Consider the following 16,561-nt stretch of genomic DNA (forward strand, 5'->3'; position numbering starts at 1 on the left):
AAGCTTCTGGGAAAATTCACACCTTAGTCACTTAGGTATTGTGTTAGCTTTTGAATTGATATGGCAGATATCGTGATTTTACATCATTGAAAGATCTATTACTTTAATTAATTGTAGTTACAATAGATCAATGAATCTCAACGCACTCTTGTCGTCTTCCAGCACAGCCTAGCACAAAAGCAGACCTTTTCTCTCGGCGTGGAACTATCTTGCTTTACACACTTGTCCTTGATTCTGTTTCCTTACCCCAAGGCGATGTTACTTCTCTTCGCTGCCTMCCCTATTCTCAGACCTCAAGCCATAGAACACACAACACCATGGATCCTTCAGATCTGCAGCTGAAGAAGTTCTCAACTCAAGATCTTCAACGCCGTGCCATGCCCACGACCTTCCTCAACCTTCCTGCTGAGATTCGCCTACAGATTTACCGCGTGTACATCCCACGTGGTCGTGTCGTATACAACAACACAAGCCTCGCCAGGGGAGGATTGGACTTTATTATTTACGAGGATCATGCCCTGCGTACGCCACGTATCTTATCCCTGCTACCATTCACGACTTCTCTCCTCGCCGTCTGCAAACAAGTCAGCGAAGAGTGCCTTGAAGTCCTCTATGGAGAGAATCGGTTCGAGATAGACCTCGCACGAGGTGCTCAGTACTTATTTCGGATGGCATTCACTGAGCAGAACATTCGCAGAATCAAAAATGTGACCGTTATTGCGCGTCTGGCCGCTGCACCCCCAGATTTGAAACTTCTCCCTCAGCCAGACTATCAGTTCTGGGATATGGTTTTCCCACATCTGACCAGCTTCGCTCTACAAGCCAACGAGCCAGCTACCTGTCGCGATGCAACTGTTGCACGCTGGGATGTCGACAGGGTCCTTGAGCGACGTTTGATGGACAGTTGGATAGAACGCGCTGAGCCCTATTTTGAGTTGTTTGGTAGGTTCCTTGGTGATGTTGATCGAAACATCAAGGTCGATATCTCGGTTGGAGCGGCGACTTTGGTACTTGCCCAACGACACATTCCAGGACATTTGTCAGTGAGGAGAGTGTACTGGGTCGAGTGTATCTGCGGGAGACGTTGCACGCAGCGATAGTGAAGAGAGATCCATGGGTCTAGCTATTACTTGACATTCACGCGGAGAATGACTTTGGTATCGAGCTTTGTGGTGGTCGCCCAAGTGATTTGCAAAGGATGATTCTTCTACATTCAGTAAGCTCCTCAAGCAATTTCTCAAACGGCTGCCAAAGACTGATTCAGATCCAGCTTCATACAGATCGCTTCCTACATTCGTTTTTGTGTCATTGCTTTGAACTCCCATACCGAACGTTCTCGATCATGAACTTCGATATTCATGCACGAAATTGTGGAGTTAGTCTTATCAAACATTCAAAATTTTTGAATAGACTAGAAAAAAAACATACACCAGGAATAAAAAAACACCAGTTTCTAAGAATACAGACTCTAATCCAATAAGCTTTCCATCATCCAATAATCAGTCTCTTTCAGACATAATGACGAAACTGGCGACTTGATTGGTGATAAAGGATAACAAATGTAAGAAATAGGGTAGGTTTCAATCTTGCTAGACAAACGCACTCTCACTGGTGATAGAATCTGGACTCTGACGACCGGGCTGTCTCTCCAGCAGAAAATCATCAACCATACGCTTACTGCCACCCATCGTCTTGGGCATGTCTTCTATTTTAGAGAGTCCAGTTCTCTCATATTTATCTCTCATTCTTGGAGACATTTCATTCTCTTTGTTCCATTTGCCAATGTCAGGTACCTCACGAATTGAGCGAAATTGGACAGCCTTTGCATCTGGTTGATCATCTTCCAGTTTCAATGTGTTCCGTCTCGACATGCCGCGATTTAGCCTCGCCTCGCGGGCTGCCCTGATAGCCTGTCGACCATAAGGAGGATTGTTAATCATAACGGGATTATCACCGGAGAATGGATCAACCAGGTGGCCTCGTATATCCATATGACTTGGCTTGGTTTCAAGAATTGAGGGCTGACGCTGAGCTGCAGCACGAAGTGAACTCATTGACTGTCGGCTGATAGGCCTGGAGAAGTTATTCTGTTCATGGGCTCTAAACTCAGTCACCGCCAAGTTTTTTCGAGATGTATAGGTCTGCTGAGGCCGATTGAGAGACTTATCTCTATCTGTGGCAGTGTATTTTGAAATGACGTCCCAAGGAGATTCTTGAGGTAAAGCCTGTTCATCGCACTTGGCCTCTTCGCGGTGATGCTCTCGTTGGTCTGCCGAATGAGGGATATCGAATTTATCAAGGTTATCCATCTGATATTTCACCCATTCCTTCCATTCCGCACTGCTTTTTGGCCCAGGTTCTATGGCTGGCGAGTCTTTTCTTCTTGGGGACTTGTAAGGCACCTGAATATCGTATATGGTGGCCATACCAGGCTCAAAAGGTTCCTCGAATCCATCTTCCAAGGCATCGCGGCTGGCTGCACGGCCACTTGTAGTACGCGAGTAGACGCTTGGTGAATCCAGATCAGCAGGCTTGTCGTTGTTAGCGCCTATGGTATTGATCCGTGGATTATACGTATCCCAATCGTCATGTATCTCACGGATTGAACTCATCGAGGCCTTGTATGGACTCGATGTCTTCAGTCTTGGCGACGATCCTGATGGGAAGAACGCTGGTTTTGAGTCTCTAACATTCACTCGGCTAGAGCTCCTTGATAAGGGCTGACGCGTCTGGTCTGTCTCAATTGAGTTGACAGGGCTCTCAGCCATGTAATCCCGAGAACGTAACAGTGAATGACTTTGGGAGCTCTGTGGTTGATGTTCGACCATGAATGAGGTTCGAGCCGTTTTCATCGAAAGGTCACTTGGTACTTTGTGAATGCCGCTGTGATGCTTCAAAGTATGGACTGAAGGTGAACGTTCCACGATCACTGGAGATCCTTTGACCGCACCAGTTGATATGACCCTTTCTCCATCTCTGGCCGCGGTTTCGTCAATGTGTCTCATGAGAGCCGAGTAAACTCGCTGAGAGTCGATCACTCTGTTGTATCGACTGCTTTCATTAGGCTCATACGTCTCTGTATCACCCGGCGACAGTCTGTCAGCAAAGTCATAGCCCTCTTCAATGGTTGCAAGAGATTGGCGGCCCATGGTATGTCTTGTCCTGACTGTGTTTCCTGCGGTGGAATCGGTCCAGCTTGTGACACGAGACGCCGAGGTGGCGAAGCTTTCAGAGCTTCTGGTTGAATGTAGGCTTGGGCGTAGGGTATCATCAGTAAACGCGGGACTGTGCCTCTATTAGTGCTGACTGAATATACCAAACAGGGAGCCTACCTTTCGAAAATCAGATTTCCATCATACGATGATGATCGACTTGCTGGAGATTGACTCTCATCGTAGCTTGGGATACCAAGAACTCGTTTCAAGCGCTTTTTGATGTTGATGGAGAATGACCGGGCCTTTGATTGATTTTTGCTACCATTGCTGCTTGGGAAAGCATCATCTTCTGGACTGTATTCTCGCATTTTTCGGACGGTGGTCCTCATCGGTTTGCGTGTAGGCCGAGCTCCACTACCACTAGGTAAGGTAGGAACCGGAGGCTCATCATCAATCTTTGGTCTGCGAGCGGAAAGAGCACCGTGACTCTTCATTCTTCTGATTGAGCCGCTAAAAAACGACAGAGAGTGGCGGAGCGACCTATGTCCGGATGTGGTATCGACGCTTCTTCTCAGAAAAGGAGACTCTGCCTCTTCGGAATGACTGGCTGGAAGACCTGTAGCACGAAGGTTTCTCATTGATTTTGTAGTAAGCATAGATCGAGACTTGCGGAGCCGACGGAATGAGGATGGAGCAGAAAGATCTCCGTCAACTCCAAACCCTTGGAGGTCGGGTATCGATGGAACTCTAAGTGGTGAGGAATCATATGTCTTGTTGCCAGCTTGATGAGAAGATGTGTAAACATTGGATGCTATACCATAGCTGGGGCCTGTCGAGATGGCTTCTGCGGTAATACTAGTAAGCGAAGAGCGGCGACGAAGAGCTCGGGAAGAAGGCATTGATCCTGGCTTTTCACTTGAAGATGCTGCCGGCTTTTGTAGTGCATGCGTTCTAGCTTTTGCTAGTGCCATTGCCAGTGATGCAGCGGTGGTAGCATGATGGCGATTAACCTCAGACTCGAGCGGCTTCGAGACAGCGGCGGCTTGACGACGCTTCTGTACAGATGGCGCCGACTTTGCGCGTCTGATGCGATGGAAGCCGGATTCGGGAGGCATTGTAACAGGCATGTCAAAGTGGTATCAAGCAGTGTAGTATATACGATTTGGTATATCTGAAGAAGACACGATACAACAGATGAAGAAGCTCTATTTATAAAGGGCGAGAGAGAAGAAAAGAAGGGGAACAGCAGCAACAGATGAAGAAGCTCTATTTATAAAGGGCGAGAGAGAAGAAAAGAAGGGGAACAGCAGCAGCAGCAGAAGGACGTCCTCACGGAATGGGAAGTAAAAGTTGCCCAAATAGGAAGGAGCAGAAAGGGAAAGAGAGACCCGTCGCTCCTTCCAAGTCGAGCGTCTACTTAGGTAAGCATGAAAAAGCCTTTTGATCTCTTTGTATTCTTTGGTATACTCATTATAATATCAAACATGGCATCCGTTAGCACTCCATCAGCAAACGACTGAAGAAAATATAGTACCGCTAAAATCGATTCACATAAAGGAGAAGAGAGCTCTCGTTGAGACGAAGATGGAACATTGTACAGTCGAAGAGGAGTTGGTCGATAGTTATATCCGCGAAGCCAGCTTCATGGATACAAAAGTCGGTGGTCGATCAGACGAGTGATTTACGCACCATCTCCCCAGAGTCCTACGATCGCCATTGACAACGCAGCGCCGGACAGCCAGGAGCGAACCATCTGGTGTGATTGCTCACGTGCCATGTCACGTTCCACGGTTTCTCCGTTGAAGTCTGCCTCAACAACTACCAAGTCTTCGTCTTTCTTTGACGAAGGAGACGATGCACCTGAAGACGATCTCTTGACGGCAAGATACGGGAAGTCGATGTCTTCCACGACGCTGCGCAGCCAGCCGCCCAAGCCCAATTCTCTGTTGTACCAAAAATCGACGCCCCAAGAGCTGATGGCGGATGTCAAGGATACCCAAATCAGATAAGGATGCTTCTTCCGTCTCGAAGCGACGAACCATGCGAAGAACAGACATGCGCTTGATATATTTGACAACCGGAAGACGTGTTTGCGCGAGCGTCGCTTGACATCTTTTAAGGCACGAGCGGCGTGTGAAGCTGTGGGTAAGGCCCTAAGGGTTGGGATGGTGATGGCTGCTGTGGAGTAAGAGACGCCCTATGCAGTGAGTATACCAGATCAGCGGTTATGGTGGTGGATACTCACAGTGAGCAGACCTAGGGACACAGTCCCAATGAACTTGGTGAGTGTAATGGGGCAAGGCATGTCGCGTAACTTGAGGATATATATCAGGACGTAGGGTGAAAGGTAGATATTTCCAAATGCTGAAAAGACTGGGTAGGAGGAAATGGTGACGTCGAGCGCGCTTCCGCCGTCTCCCAGAATGTTCCGGCGGAGAGCTAGCTAATTAGCGACTGCTGACTGGCTGCCGGAAATTTAGCGGACTGAGCCAATCAGAAGGACCACTTGATACATCTCAGCAAGAACAACAACCTCGAATAATGCAACATGTCTATACCATCAGACTTTTTTAAGTAGGTCAAAACAAGCTGTCGGACTAGATGCAAGACTGTGTGGTGGATTATCTCCTCGACAAGTTGATTCAATACTTACTCATTCTGAGTCATCAATTGATTGGTCAACTTGACGATGAAGGCTGAGCGGCTGCCTGGCGACTCAGATTACAGCTTGGGTCGATAGGAGAACGATGGTATCTACCAATTGAATAAATTAAAAAGCGATCGTCCTCACTAAATTTGTAATCTACAAATATTAGAGAGGGCGCTTGAAAGATCAAGTATACAATTCAGACTGCGACGGAACTTTGGATTATGGCTTCAGAACCGAACAAATATGGGGAGGCGCTTTCTGCTACGAAGATATCAGATGAACAAGAAAGAATGATACATCTCGATGGAAGAATGCTTGAAGGCGGCGGACAGCTGGTCCGCAATGCCGTAGCCTTGTCCGCTCTAACAGGCCTACCGATCACCATCTCAAACATTCGAGGCAATCGCAAAGGACGGAAGGGCTTGAAAGGCTCGCACGCGGCAGCAATTGGATTTATTGCAGAAGTATGCCAGGGAGAAGTCGTTGATGGACATGTCGATTCTCAGAAGATGATATTTTTTCCTCGGAAAAGGGATTTCTCACTAAGTCATGATCAAATTGTCCCCTCCGCACAATTGCAGAGTATACTATCCAGACATACACCAGCTATAAAACCGGAATACAACATACAACAACACACGGCGGGCTCCATCTCCCTGGTATTTCAAGCGCTGTACCCATATTTGGTCTATGCCAGTAGCTTGTCATCGGTTGATACCAAAGAGCCTATCAAAGTGCGCATCACCGGCGGCACAAATGTCACGTTTTCTCCTTCCTTTGACTACATCGAACAGGTCCTGGTGCCCAACTTACGAATACTGGGACTTCCGATTCTGAATGCCAGACTGCACAAACGTGGCTGGTCCACCGGACCGATGGATCTCGGATCGGTCACATTCGACGTCTTTCCTTTAGAGAAATCGATAAAACCCCAGACGGACCTTTGGTTCCCAGTTCTCAAACTGTATGGCCATCGAAGAACGGCAGTCACCAAGATAGATATTACAATTCTGGCTCCTGATATCAACATTCAACAAAAAGAAGCACACGGGAACCGCCAAGATAGGCGAATAGCCAAGTATGAGAGACTCCGAAACTACGACTATGACATGTTTCCAAACTGGACGATTCGAGAATACCTTGAAGAGCAAAGTCAAAAGTCCTTGTGTAAGGCTTTGAGGGGTTTGGACGATAGGATTATCGCTAGAGCACGACCTGATGGCGGCAAAGATAATAGCCAGGAGTTCCCGATTGATATACACCTCTCTGAAGCCACTGGTCACCATACTCACACCTACATTTTGCTGGTGGCGCATATGTCGAACGGCCTCGTCCTCGGAAGTGATGCACTTTTCGACGGATACGAAAAGCGCGACGGACGCACTAAAAGCGGTAACGGTGGTAATAATACTGTGGCGACTTTAGACAATCTAGTAAACAAGTGTGTTGCTAGCCTTGTGGAAGAATTGAGAGGGTTGAATACAGATGCCACAAGCACCAGACATCAGCCGGCCGTCGATGCCCATATGCGTGATCAGCTGGTCATTTTTGAGGCTTTAGGCTTACTGGGCCAGCCTGCAAGACAGATTCGTGAAGCCGGTGTATTGAAAGAGCATGGCGGCGAGGACGAGCAATACTGGAGTCTGCATACGCGGACTGCCCGATGGGTGTGCGAGCAGATTCTGGGGCAAGGTGTTTGGAACAACACCTGAATCATTTTGGATAAAAGCTCGTACCCATGAATAGATCTCTATGGAAGAGGTGATTATTGATAACCAATGCAATGCAGCAGTTAGGCGAGATGCAATCAGAAATAGAACATTGAATTAGGGCAGAAAGGCGCCGGCACAGATTGCCTATGCAGGTACAAGGCAACGATCAAATTCGGGTCAGATCCGATCCTGAAGCTCACAGGATTGACAAGATACGTAAGTAGTTAGCTGATCTTAGCTACCAAAATGAAACAAAACGCCGACTTGGTAAGGCCGTATTCCTCTACCTACTCTCCCGTGGATTAGGGAATGTGCTCAATCCTTTAGATTTCAGGGCTAAGCTCGGGATATGTTCGGGCCCGTATCATTCAATCTACAAGTAGTCATATTTTTGACAGGACAAATAGGAAGCTTCCTGTGTCCCAAGGAATTGGGAAATTCTCGAACAGTCAAAACTAACCAGCCTCCCACGCTAGCCACCGTAGGCTACTAGGCAAACTCCAAAAGTATGAAGCTCGGTAAGAAAGTTCCGTAGGTGGAGCAGCTAATTAACTCTAAGAATCGGGATCTCGATGATAAGTATTCCCTCTGCACTGTCGCATCATCACATAGCCCGTCGCATAGCCCGGCTGCGACTTGTTCCAGAAGCATAGCCTTCCAAACTGCGCTAGAGTTCAGGGCTGAGGGGGTTAGGCATTCGGAAGTTTCGCACAAAGGGGTATGGAATACGAGCGGGATTCGATTCCTTCTAGAAGGTTGGCGGAATACGAGCTAAGCCTTAAAATAGGTCCGGGCTGTTGGTACGTACGTAACTTTTTCATCCTGAAATCCGAAATACGAGATACGAGTTGGGATGTGGGCGATAAGAGGCTGTGTAATCGGGCAGTTTGACAATTGTACGTACAACCAACAACGACTACATTGTCCGATTATATTCTCATATGCATGGATTGAATCCAGGTTAATAGTGAGTTTCGGAACAATTGCGCGGCTAGCCCTAATCGTGCCTTGTGCCTGGGTAGCACGAGGTCAAAGCGATAGATTGTTGAAACGAAACAACACAAAACATTTGATCGCAGATCCTTTACTCTGTACGAACTGACACTATCTAGGCAAATATCTATATCAAATGCTCCGGTATGTATTCCGCTACCGATCGTTCGGTACCGTCCTATGTACGGAGGAGTAGTGATACTATGTCTCAGTCTCCTGATGTGATCTGCATGCGTCACAGCACGGAGCAGCGTACCTAAAGAATGACTTGCATAGTCCCTACATTTGGAAACGTATCGATCGTGATACTACTCAGTCCTTGAAGCTCATGAAACACGACGCTTTCAGGGTACAACCCTGGAGTACAGGATCAACGGAAGAATCTAGGGGGAAATCTCCGAAATGGGGTCCGAGAACTTGACGTTTTGTTTGACAGCGGTGGTTTCATTTATTTACATTTAATCTCAACAGTGTCAACGCTCAAGATTCAATCGAATCAATACTGGGTAAGTAATGTTGTTGTATATTGGTCCCCACAGACGAATCTAGATTCATCCTTAATTAATCACGGCACGGAATCCGCCTCTGCCATGCCCGAAAGATTCGGATCCTCAAGAGTCAAGGAAAGTAAGTCATGCGACGAATGTCTAGTCTAGGTAGCAAGTATAATAAACATATCATATGATAATCATTCAACTGTATTGTATACACGAAGAAAAATAAATATAAAAAAAAAATAAAAAACCGAACACCGGTGAATGAAAATGCAGTTGTGACGGGGAAGAAAACAGGGGTATAATCTAGCGAGTGTTTTCGTACATGAAAACGGGGTGAATAATGCAACAGATGTGGTACGGGAATAGTAAATTCAATGTGAACGAAGAAAAAAAGCCCCGCACAATTGACTGTGTCTAAGAAGACACGACATGAGTAAACACGGCAGCTGATCGAAAGGGAAGAAAAAAAATTGAAACGGGCGATAGAATGGCGGCCCGCTCAGCGGGTCCGCGTCACAAATCGTGGGTTTCAGAAAGAGTGTCTTAGGATCCCCGACAGATTGTCCACAATCCAGAGGTTTCCAGAAGGTCATGTCGAATGTTGCCCAGAATCTGTTGCCTAGCGAACCAGTCGCCCGTGATAATAAGGATTTTAGACGGAGTGCTGAAGTACCAATGTACCAAAGTGATCGGGTCGGTCCCTTCCACTGTAAAGCCGGCTTGTTGAAAGGTTGTTGAAAGATTGAAGTTGTGGTGTAGGAGTAATAAAAAGTGTAGTCAAGGTGTTCTTGAAGAAAACGCCGCGCTGATGTCGTACATGAATGCTCTTGAATCAGATAGCCTCCCAATTATTGAAAATGCATGCTCGTTGAATTTTGTGGTGGTCGGTTTACACCTGGTTGGACTTATCGGGAGCCTCGGGTTGGGCGCAGGAGGTCATCTGGGCGAGGCGGCGGAATTCGCCTTGATTCTGAGCAAACGGGGATGCCATTGTGCGAGGTCGTCGTAGATTGAGCGACTAGAAGAGATTTAGCTGTGGCTATGCAATTAGATGAGAGGAGAGACATACTGTGCAATCACTGCATTTACCGCCTTGGATGTTGCAGCGACCGCGGCAGCCTCGAGGGTAGTTGGAGCAGGAGTACATGGTGGTGTGGTTGAGTAACAAGATAGCCAGATCTGTATAGTCGGAGTCGATGATAAAGATAGAAGATGAATCTTCAGCAAGAAAAGTGAAACAGTCGTCTAGATGTTTGGTTGTTTATTTGTTGGTCAAAGGAAGGAAATCTCCTTGGTGGAGGGAAGCAGAGTAAGGACTGGCTGGAGTGAGCGTAGAGCAGAGGTAAAAGAGCGAGGATGGAAGGAAGGAAAGAAGAGAAAAAGAACGGATGACGTCGGAAAATAAAGATGCACAAGGAAGCCACTTAGTACGCGGTACTATTGCAGAGAAAACGAAAAAGGGAAAAAGCAACGAGAGAAGGAAAAACGGTCACAACCGAACGATCGGAGTTTTAGCGTGGATCACTTTGTCGTTTTGGGCCCCCGTGGGCTGTCCTAGCTAACGCCACCGACGGCAGATGGCTGAGCCTAGATCGTGCGATTTGTTCTTTGCTTTGCTAGACAGCTGACTAGATGCCCAATGGCTTGACTAGTAGCTGGCACTAAGGACTGTTCGGCTGTCGTTATTGTCTGTTTTGTCTGTTGTCAACAGTGTCTGGTAAGAGTAGAAGTCTGTAAAGGCTGTAATGCAGAGTCGCGATTGAAGCGATACAGGAAAAAAAGGAGAAGCGAGAAAGAAGGGAAGATGGCGCTATTTAATCTGGTCCGTAGAATGTACCAGACCGGCATGAAACAATGAATGCCTGACAAAAGAATCCTCTTCCTTCTTGTTGTCGGGCCCGATTAGGCAAAAAGGAAGGGCAAGCCTGGTAGAAACCCTTTGTCACGAGTCAATGCCAGCACTGCCAACACGGTGAAGCCTGAAGGGGACCGTTATCTGTCTTTTGATTCGTCTGTATGTTACGATTAATTATCACAATTTATTATTAAATTGAGTGTAGAGTCGGTCAGCCACCATCGAGACGATCGCGCAAGGACATCCTTGAAGGTTCCCGTCAGCCAACATGCCAAGTCGAATGAAACAGTCAGTGCGAATAATCCATGATCCCTACGCTGTTACTTTTCTGAGGCATTTGCAGTAAAAAGCATCCCTGCTATCTATTGTCTAAGGGTTGTTAGCGGACGAGGATAAAGCCCGGGCAATCGGCATGACACACATGACACTGCTGCACTCCAGTTTCTGCAATTCTAGACTCTGGACTAGCACTGCAACTAACATTGCCCCCACGAATGACACGTCTGGAGGGCTTCCCGAGATTATGGCTGGATTGGACCGTGGGTTTGACAGCTAACGGCCCCCGAATGTGCTTTTTTTAGAGACATGCCTACTAGACCTGTAAAGTATATTTGACAGTGACAACTGATCATTCATATAAAGCAGCGGTTTTTGCTCAATAGAGTTTGTACAACAAGGGACCTTGTTAGCTTGTAACATTCAATTAAAGTACAACGCTTGATGCCTAGGTCCTGTGTATCTCTTATAGACCGACCAAACTGATTTCTCGCATGCTCTATCACTTTACCAGTTTGTACAACTAGGCAAAAACGTCGTGTCGGTTAAATGGACAATCACATGGAATCTGAATTCGATTGCTACACAAGCTAACATACGGCAATGTTCTTGAAACACCATGGACTTCCTTCTCGGCTTCCGTATCTTGGATAAGAAAACCACTGCTACGAGAGATGTTCTGGATGCTTCACATATCCTTGTCAAGGTTTGAACCCCATCTCACCGGTACTACAATAAACTCCGATCTCAGGTACAAGGAACGTAGTGTACCATTGACAGCGTGCCGTCCAAACAAGTACATTGTAGATATCTCGATTAGGCACGGGGATGTTTCATGATCAATCCTCATTTTATCTAGGATACCGTGTTAGTCCCACAACTTGATTTTTAGGGCAAGGCCTGGTTACCAGACTCCGAATATAAACGGTAGACCAAAAGGGGTATTCCGTGCCTGCGTTCTGATTACGACGCTTCTTGATGAATATTCGTAGCACTGTATATGGCCGAAGGATCCGAAGGACTCCTCCGACGGGCATTTGTACTAACAACGACAGCACAACAGCACATCGGCGGTATCATCTTCTCTGATTTGTTCATTCTATGCCGTTCTGACCCGTTTCACCGGAGTTTATTACCGGCGTAGAACTCTACTCATGCTGTGGCACTTGATTACGATGCTCCATTTGCGCACAAGAAGCGCCATCGTCACATGCGCAACTCCTGTATTAAGATCATGCAATGGGCATATCCGTATTGATGTTTTGGGCAGATATACCGAGACCATGCCCCCATTTGAGGTGACTTTTTGATCACGTAATCGACTCTTACTCGTAGAATCATCGCAGTTAAGCACTTCTCATCTTCTATTCATGAATGTTTCTCAGGAGAAAGAATGAAGGAGCCTCAAATACCCCCAAATCAGCTTTTGCGGGTAGCTATTACTGATCACACTGCTGTTAAATGGTCTTGATTACCTATATGAGTGTTGTCTCAACTAAAACGCAATCCAGTAAATTTGCGTTGACCGATTGATGATGGAAAAAATGCAGGATAACGCTCAGCCCTAACCCTAGCCGTTAAATCCGGTATAGTTCTAGGGTTTCGATTGACTCTAACAATTAAGCTTAATCGTGCATGCCCCACCGTCTCGATAAGCCCAATGTTATTTGATCAGAACTATCTACAGTATTGATAAACATGACAGTTATCATACACACTCTAATTTTCTGGAAACTCCTCTTCAAGAGTCCGCGCTGGGGCTGCGCCCATCTTCAAAGTCAAAAAGTCAGCCATGAGTCTGTCTGCGCAAACACAGATAAACTTACCATCCTCAAATTCACATTCAACATTCTTTCCACATTCCGATTGAGTAGACACAATTGTCTCTTAATGCCGGTCAAATTGATMCCTGCTTTCATTGACTCAACTCATGCCTTGCGAGCCGCTACTGCTTCGATATATCTACATTCTCGGTATTGTTGCTGTATGGGGCGGAAGTCGTCGCGGTACTTGATTGGTATGGCTATACATGCGACCTTGTGATAGGCGCATGCAAGACACTTGTCATCGATTGACCGGTGGGTACCACATTGGAATCTTTGACTTTGTTTGGCGCATAGTAGACAACAGTAGTCGTCCGCCTCGGTGGTATGGCTTTGAGTTTTCGATGGTGAGCCATGGGTGGTACACTGTGTAGGCGATGAGGTGCTGGACAGAAAAGGGGGAAGAGATGCGGTTGTCGAAGAGGGTATTTCTGAAGCTGATTGGTGCATAGTGAAAGGACCTGCGGGAGGAGTTTCTGGGATTATGGGAGATTGAAGAAAGACGAGGAGGTTTGGTCATCAACTACGTTCCCGGGGACCGCGTTCGAGATGCGGTTCTTCTTCGGGTGGCGTTTTGCACGTTTGAGCTTGTAGGGCCCTAGTATTGTAGAGTTACTCGACGGACGAGAAGGCGCGCATGTGAATGTTGATGGGCTGATGGGTTCAAATAGAGACTTATTCTCTCCTACGGTTGAGTACCGCGCGGTTGATGCAGCTGGAGTCGTAATCTGCGAAGCAAAAAGTGGTGTCTTGTGTGCGGCGGTGGGCATACTAGACGAACGAGGAGGAAAGATACGGTTGTTGATGGCCTTATGGGCCAAGGTGAATCTTGTCTTTTCTTATAATGAGCGGACTTGGATTGGAACCCTCCACGACTGTGGCCAGTTGTGGCGACAGCCTCTGCGCTGCATGAAAGTGTTCCTCCCGGTTGGGATCTTCACTCCCCCGCCGGTGGCTCATGTTAGAGTAAGTGTTGCTGTCACCTTTGAGTTGACTCTGGAAGAGCACAGCCTGAAGAATCAAGACTAGGTGTAGAAGAAAGTTGAAGCATTGCTGTTACCATTGGGATGAGGGCAGAGAGTTACTTATAAATGTGGGCCCACAGGAGTGATTGTTAATCAGCATACCATGTTGACTTTTATTGTTCGTAAAAATATAAACCTCATGGTAGTAACGATGACCGTGAAAACATAATATACAAAGAGGATGACGAAGATACATTGAAGCATGATGCTTCAATGTATCCACTGCATTCCAAACTTTGTCAACTAGCTATTATTGAGTAGAACAAGTGTAGAGAGCACTACCAAAATCCTTTGTTCCAATCTCGCGAGTCCAATGAATGAGCTTCGCATACCTAAAAGGTGGTTTCGTTGCGTAAGTTAGCCGGTGTCAATTTCCTTGCGGTTTCAAGTAAACGCGTTGTTCCAGTAGGAATGCTGTGCCTCTCACTTGAGCATCATTTAGAGGACTCTCTTCTTTGCACCTCGGCTGCAGTAAATCCATGTCATGCCGCAGACTAAACTGGTATCAGAATCGAATAAGCCTCAAGTAACCCAGGCGATCCGAATAGGGGTGATGCGAATACGAGGTGGGTCCTTCTGATCAGCTTTGAATACCAATTGAGCGAGAGACCCGCACCATCGGTTCTATAGTGTAATGGTTAGCACGGTGATTTCTGATGTCGCAAATTTGGGTTCGATTCCCAATAGGACCTGCTGAAATTTCTTTCCTCTTTCCCTTAATACTTTTATTGCTCTTCGATTCTCTTTTCTAGACCGCCGTATACTGTTGCCAAATTCGCCGAGGTACTCGCTTCAAAAGTGAAATAGCCGAACTATATTTCTGCCCCATGATGGTATCCCGAAACGTTTACAATAGTGGAACTTCAACTCAAACGTACATTTATCCTATTGTCCTTGGCGCAGGGCTGGTGTGCTTCCAAATTGTGTCAAAATCTATAATTGACGCGAATCTATGATGCAGTCTATATAATAGTTTACATATATTGCGTGATGTTGCATATGTCTTCTGCTGCCTCAATATCCCAGCACGCCTTGCTAGCAGCCGCAGCTCCATCGCCCAGAACTGGGATGCACTGGTCGAGGAATTTGGTCTTCAGCATGGGGTCGTCCAGGGGCACCTCGAGACTGCCAACTGCGTGCTCAATCGTCTTGGTGAAGACTTGGCCGTCTTGAAGCTCTACGATGACAATTGTCTGGTCAGGTGTCAAAGCCGTGTTGATCTCAGCCGTGATTCGATCCCGAATGGCAATAACTTCGGGGTCAAGCACAACTTTATCGTCGTACTCGGCAGGCGTAGCCTTTCCAAAAAGAAGACCACAAGCACCGCTGTGATAGACGCTGAATTTGGCTTCCAGCCCATCTTTGGGGGTCTTTTTGCCAGTGAGTTCCAGCACAAGGGGGTGGACCTTTGCAGTAATCGACTTGATATTGTGTATACCAACGTTCTTATTCATGATATCACTGTGTAGCTGAGCACAAGCGTCGATGATGGGGTGGATGACAATACCGCAGGGGAATGGCTTGAAACTATTTCGGAGGATTTCCCACCGGCCAACACCATTTTTGACGAGACTAAGCTCGCCCTCACTACCAATCCACTTGTCTAGGCTCTGCAGGATGTCTGCCTTGGAAGGGCAAACAACGCTCGCCCACCCACGTTTCGCCTCCAATGCCTTCTCGCTGCTGGTGTAGCCACCCTTGGCCATGACAGCCGCAAGCAAGCCGCACTGTGCAGCGCGGCCGGGGTGGAAGGACTTGGTGTGGGATCCAAACATTTCTCGCAGACCGATCACCTGTGTAGCCGCGAGTCCAATAGCGTGGGCGGTCTCCGACATATTCAGGCCAAGGATCTTGGAGACGGCCACAGCAGCTCCTATGGATCCGGTGGATGATGTAATATGCCTATGTACGGCCAGCAGCTCAGCTAAACAGTCCATCTATCGAAAGTAACAAGGCAGGCTTACCATCCCACATCATAATGATCTGGCCAAACGGCCAGTCCAACCTTACACTCGGCCTCGATGCCGGCCACAAGAGCGGCAATAAAGTCTTGACCAGATACTCCCGTCCGCCATTCCGCAGCAGCAAGCAGAGCGCTTGCGACAGGGCCAGTTGGATGAATGATAGTGTCAAGATGCGTGTCATCATAGTCATGGACATGTGACGCAATACCGTTTATGAGAGCTGCATGCTGCGCGTCTATCTTCACCTCCCCCTTATGCCCCAACAGTGTGGAGGTAGAAGCGCCGAAGAATGGTGCCAGAGATTGGCGCTAAACAAATCAGTAAGACTATGCAAGTGGTCAGACAGAAAAATTCCGCCAACATCGAGTTGAACCTACTGCAATGAGGGTGGCTGGATGATTGCTACCACCGATCGTGCAACCAGCCCAGTTGTAGAAGCTCCGCACAGCTGCTCGGACAACGTCTTTTGGCAGGTCAGAGTATTCCAGGGCCGTTGCCCAGCGCGCAAGACGCAGTGTCGCCATTTGATGAAAACAGAAGGGTTCGGAAACGGAGGACGAAAAGGTCGGTACAGAAAATGAGAAAGTCAAAATGTTTTAGAGATCGTTATC

The 16,561-nt window shown here is 47.2% G+C and overlaps 6 protein-coding genes across 6 annotated transcripts; 2 read left to right on the forward strand and 4 right to left on the reverse strand.

Annotated features, from left to right (window-relative positions):
- Nucleotides 1-317: 317 nt before the first annotated feature.
- Nucleotides 318-1,100, forward strand: BHQ10_006810 (uncharacterized protein; the record flags this gene model as incomplete). Its single annotated transcript, XM_040879438.1, has 1 exon — nucleotides 318-1,100. The coding sequence occupies one exon, from the start codon at nucleotides 318-320 to the stop codon at nucleotides 1,098-1,100; it is 783 nt and encodes a 260-aa protein (XP_040735314.1).
- A 489-nt stretch (nucleotides 1,101-1,589) lies between these two features.
- Nucleotides 1,590-4,282, reverse strand: BHQ10_006811 (uncharacterized protein; the record flags this gene model as incomplete). The annotated part of the gene is made up of 2 exons (XM_040879439.1): nucleotides 1,590-3,285; nucleotides 3,333-4,282. The coding sequence occupies 2 exons, from the start codon at nucleotides 4,280-4,282 to the stop codon at nucleotides 1,590-1,592; spliced, it is 2,646 nt and encodes an 881-aa protein (XP_040735315.1).
- A 554-nt stretch (nucleotides 4,283-4,836) lies between these two features.
- On the reverse strand, nucleotides 4,837-5,460 carry BHQ10_006812 (uncharacterized protein; the record flags this gene model as incomplete). The annotated part of the gene is made up of 2 exons (XM_040879440.1): nucleotides 4,837-5,352; nucleotides 5,401-5,460. 2 exons carry the CDS (start codon nucleotides 5,458-5,460, stop codon nucleotides 4,837-4,839), a joined length of 576 nt encoding a protein of 191 aa, XP_040735316.1.
- Nucleotides 5,461-6,026: 566 nt separating this feature from the next.
- BHQ10_006813 (uncharacterized protein) lies at nucleotides 6,027-7,517 on the forward strand (the record flags this gene model as incomplete). The annotated part of the gene is made up of 1 exon (XM_040879441.1): nucleotides 6,027-7,517. One exon carries the CDS (start codon nucleotides 6,027-6,029, stop codon nucleotides 7,515-7,517), a length of 1,491 nt encoding a protein of 496 aa, XP_040735317.1.
- Nucleotides 7,518-9,896: 2,379 nt separating this feature from the next.
- Nucleotides 9,897-10,154, reverse strand: BHQ10_006814 (uncharacterized protein; the record flags this gene model as incomplete). The annotated part of the gene is made up of 2 exons (XM_040879442.1): nucleotides 9,897-10,025; nucleotides 10,077-10,154. 2 exons carry the CDS (start codon nucleotides 10,152-10,154, stop codon nucleotides 9,897-9,899), a joined length of 207 nt encoding a protein of 68 aa, XP_040735318.1.
- Nucleotides 10,155-14,960: 4,806 nt separating this feature from the next.
- Nucleotides 14,961-16,474, reverse strand: BHQ10_006815 (uncharacterized protein; the record flags this gene model as incomplete). Its single annotated transcript, XM_040879443.1, has 3 exons — nucleotides 14,961-15,888; nucleotides 15,951-16,258; nucleotides 16,328-16,474. 3 exons carry the CDS (start codon nucleotides 16,472-16,474, stop codon nucleotides 14,961-14,963), a joined length of 1,383 nt encoding a protein of 460 aa, XP_040735319.1.
- Nucleotides 16,475-16,561: the final 87 nt, after the last annotated feature.

The sequence above is a fragment of the Talaromyces amestolkiae genome (genome assembly GCF_001896365.1).
Source record: "Talaromyces amestolkiae strain CIB chromosome Unknown scaffold13.1, whole genome shotgun sequence".
Classification (NCBI taxonomy): Eukaryota; Fungi; Ascomycota; class Eurotiomycetes; order Eurotiales; family Trichocomaceae; genus Talaromyces; species Talaromyces amestolkiae.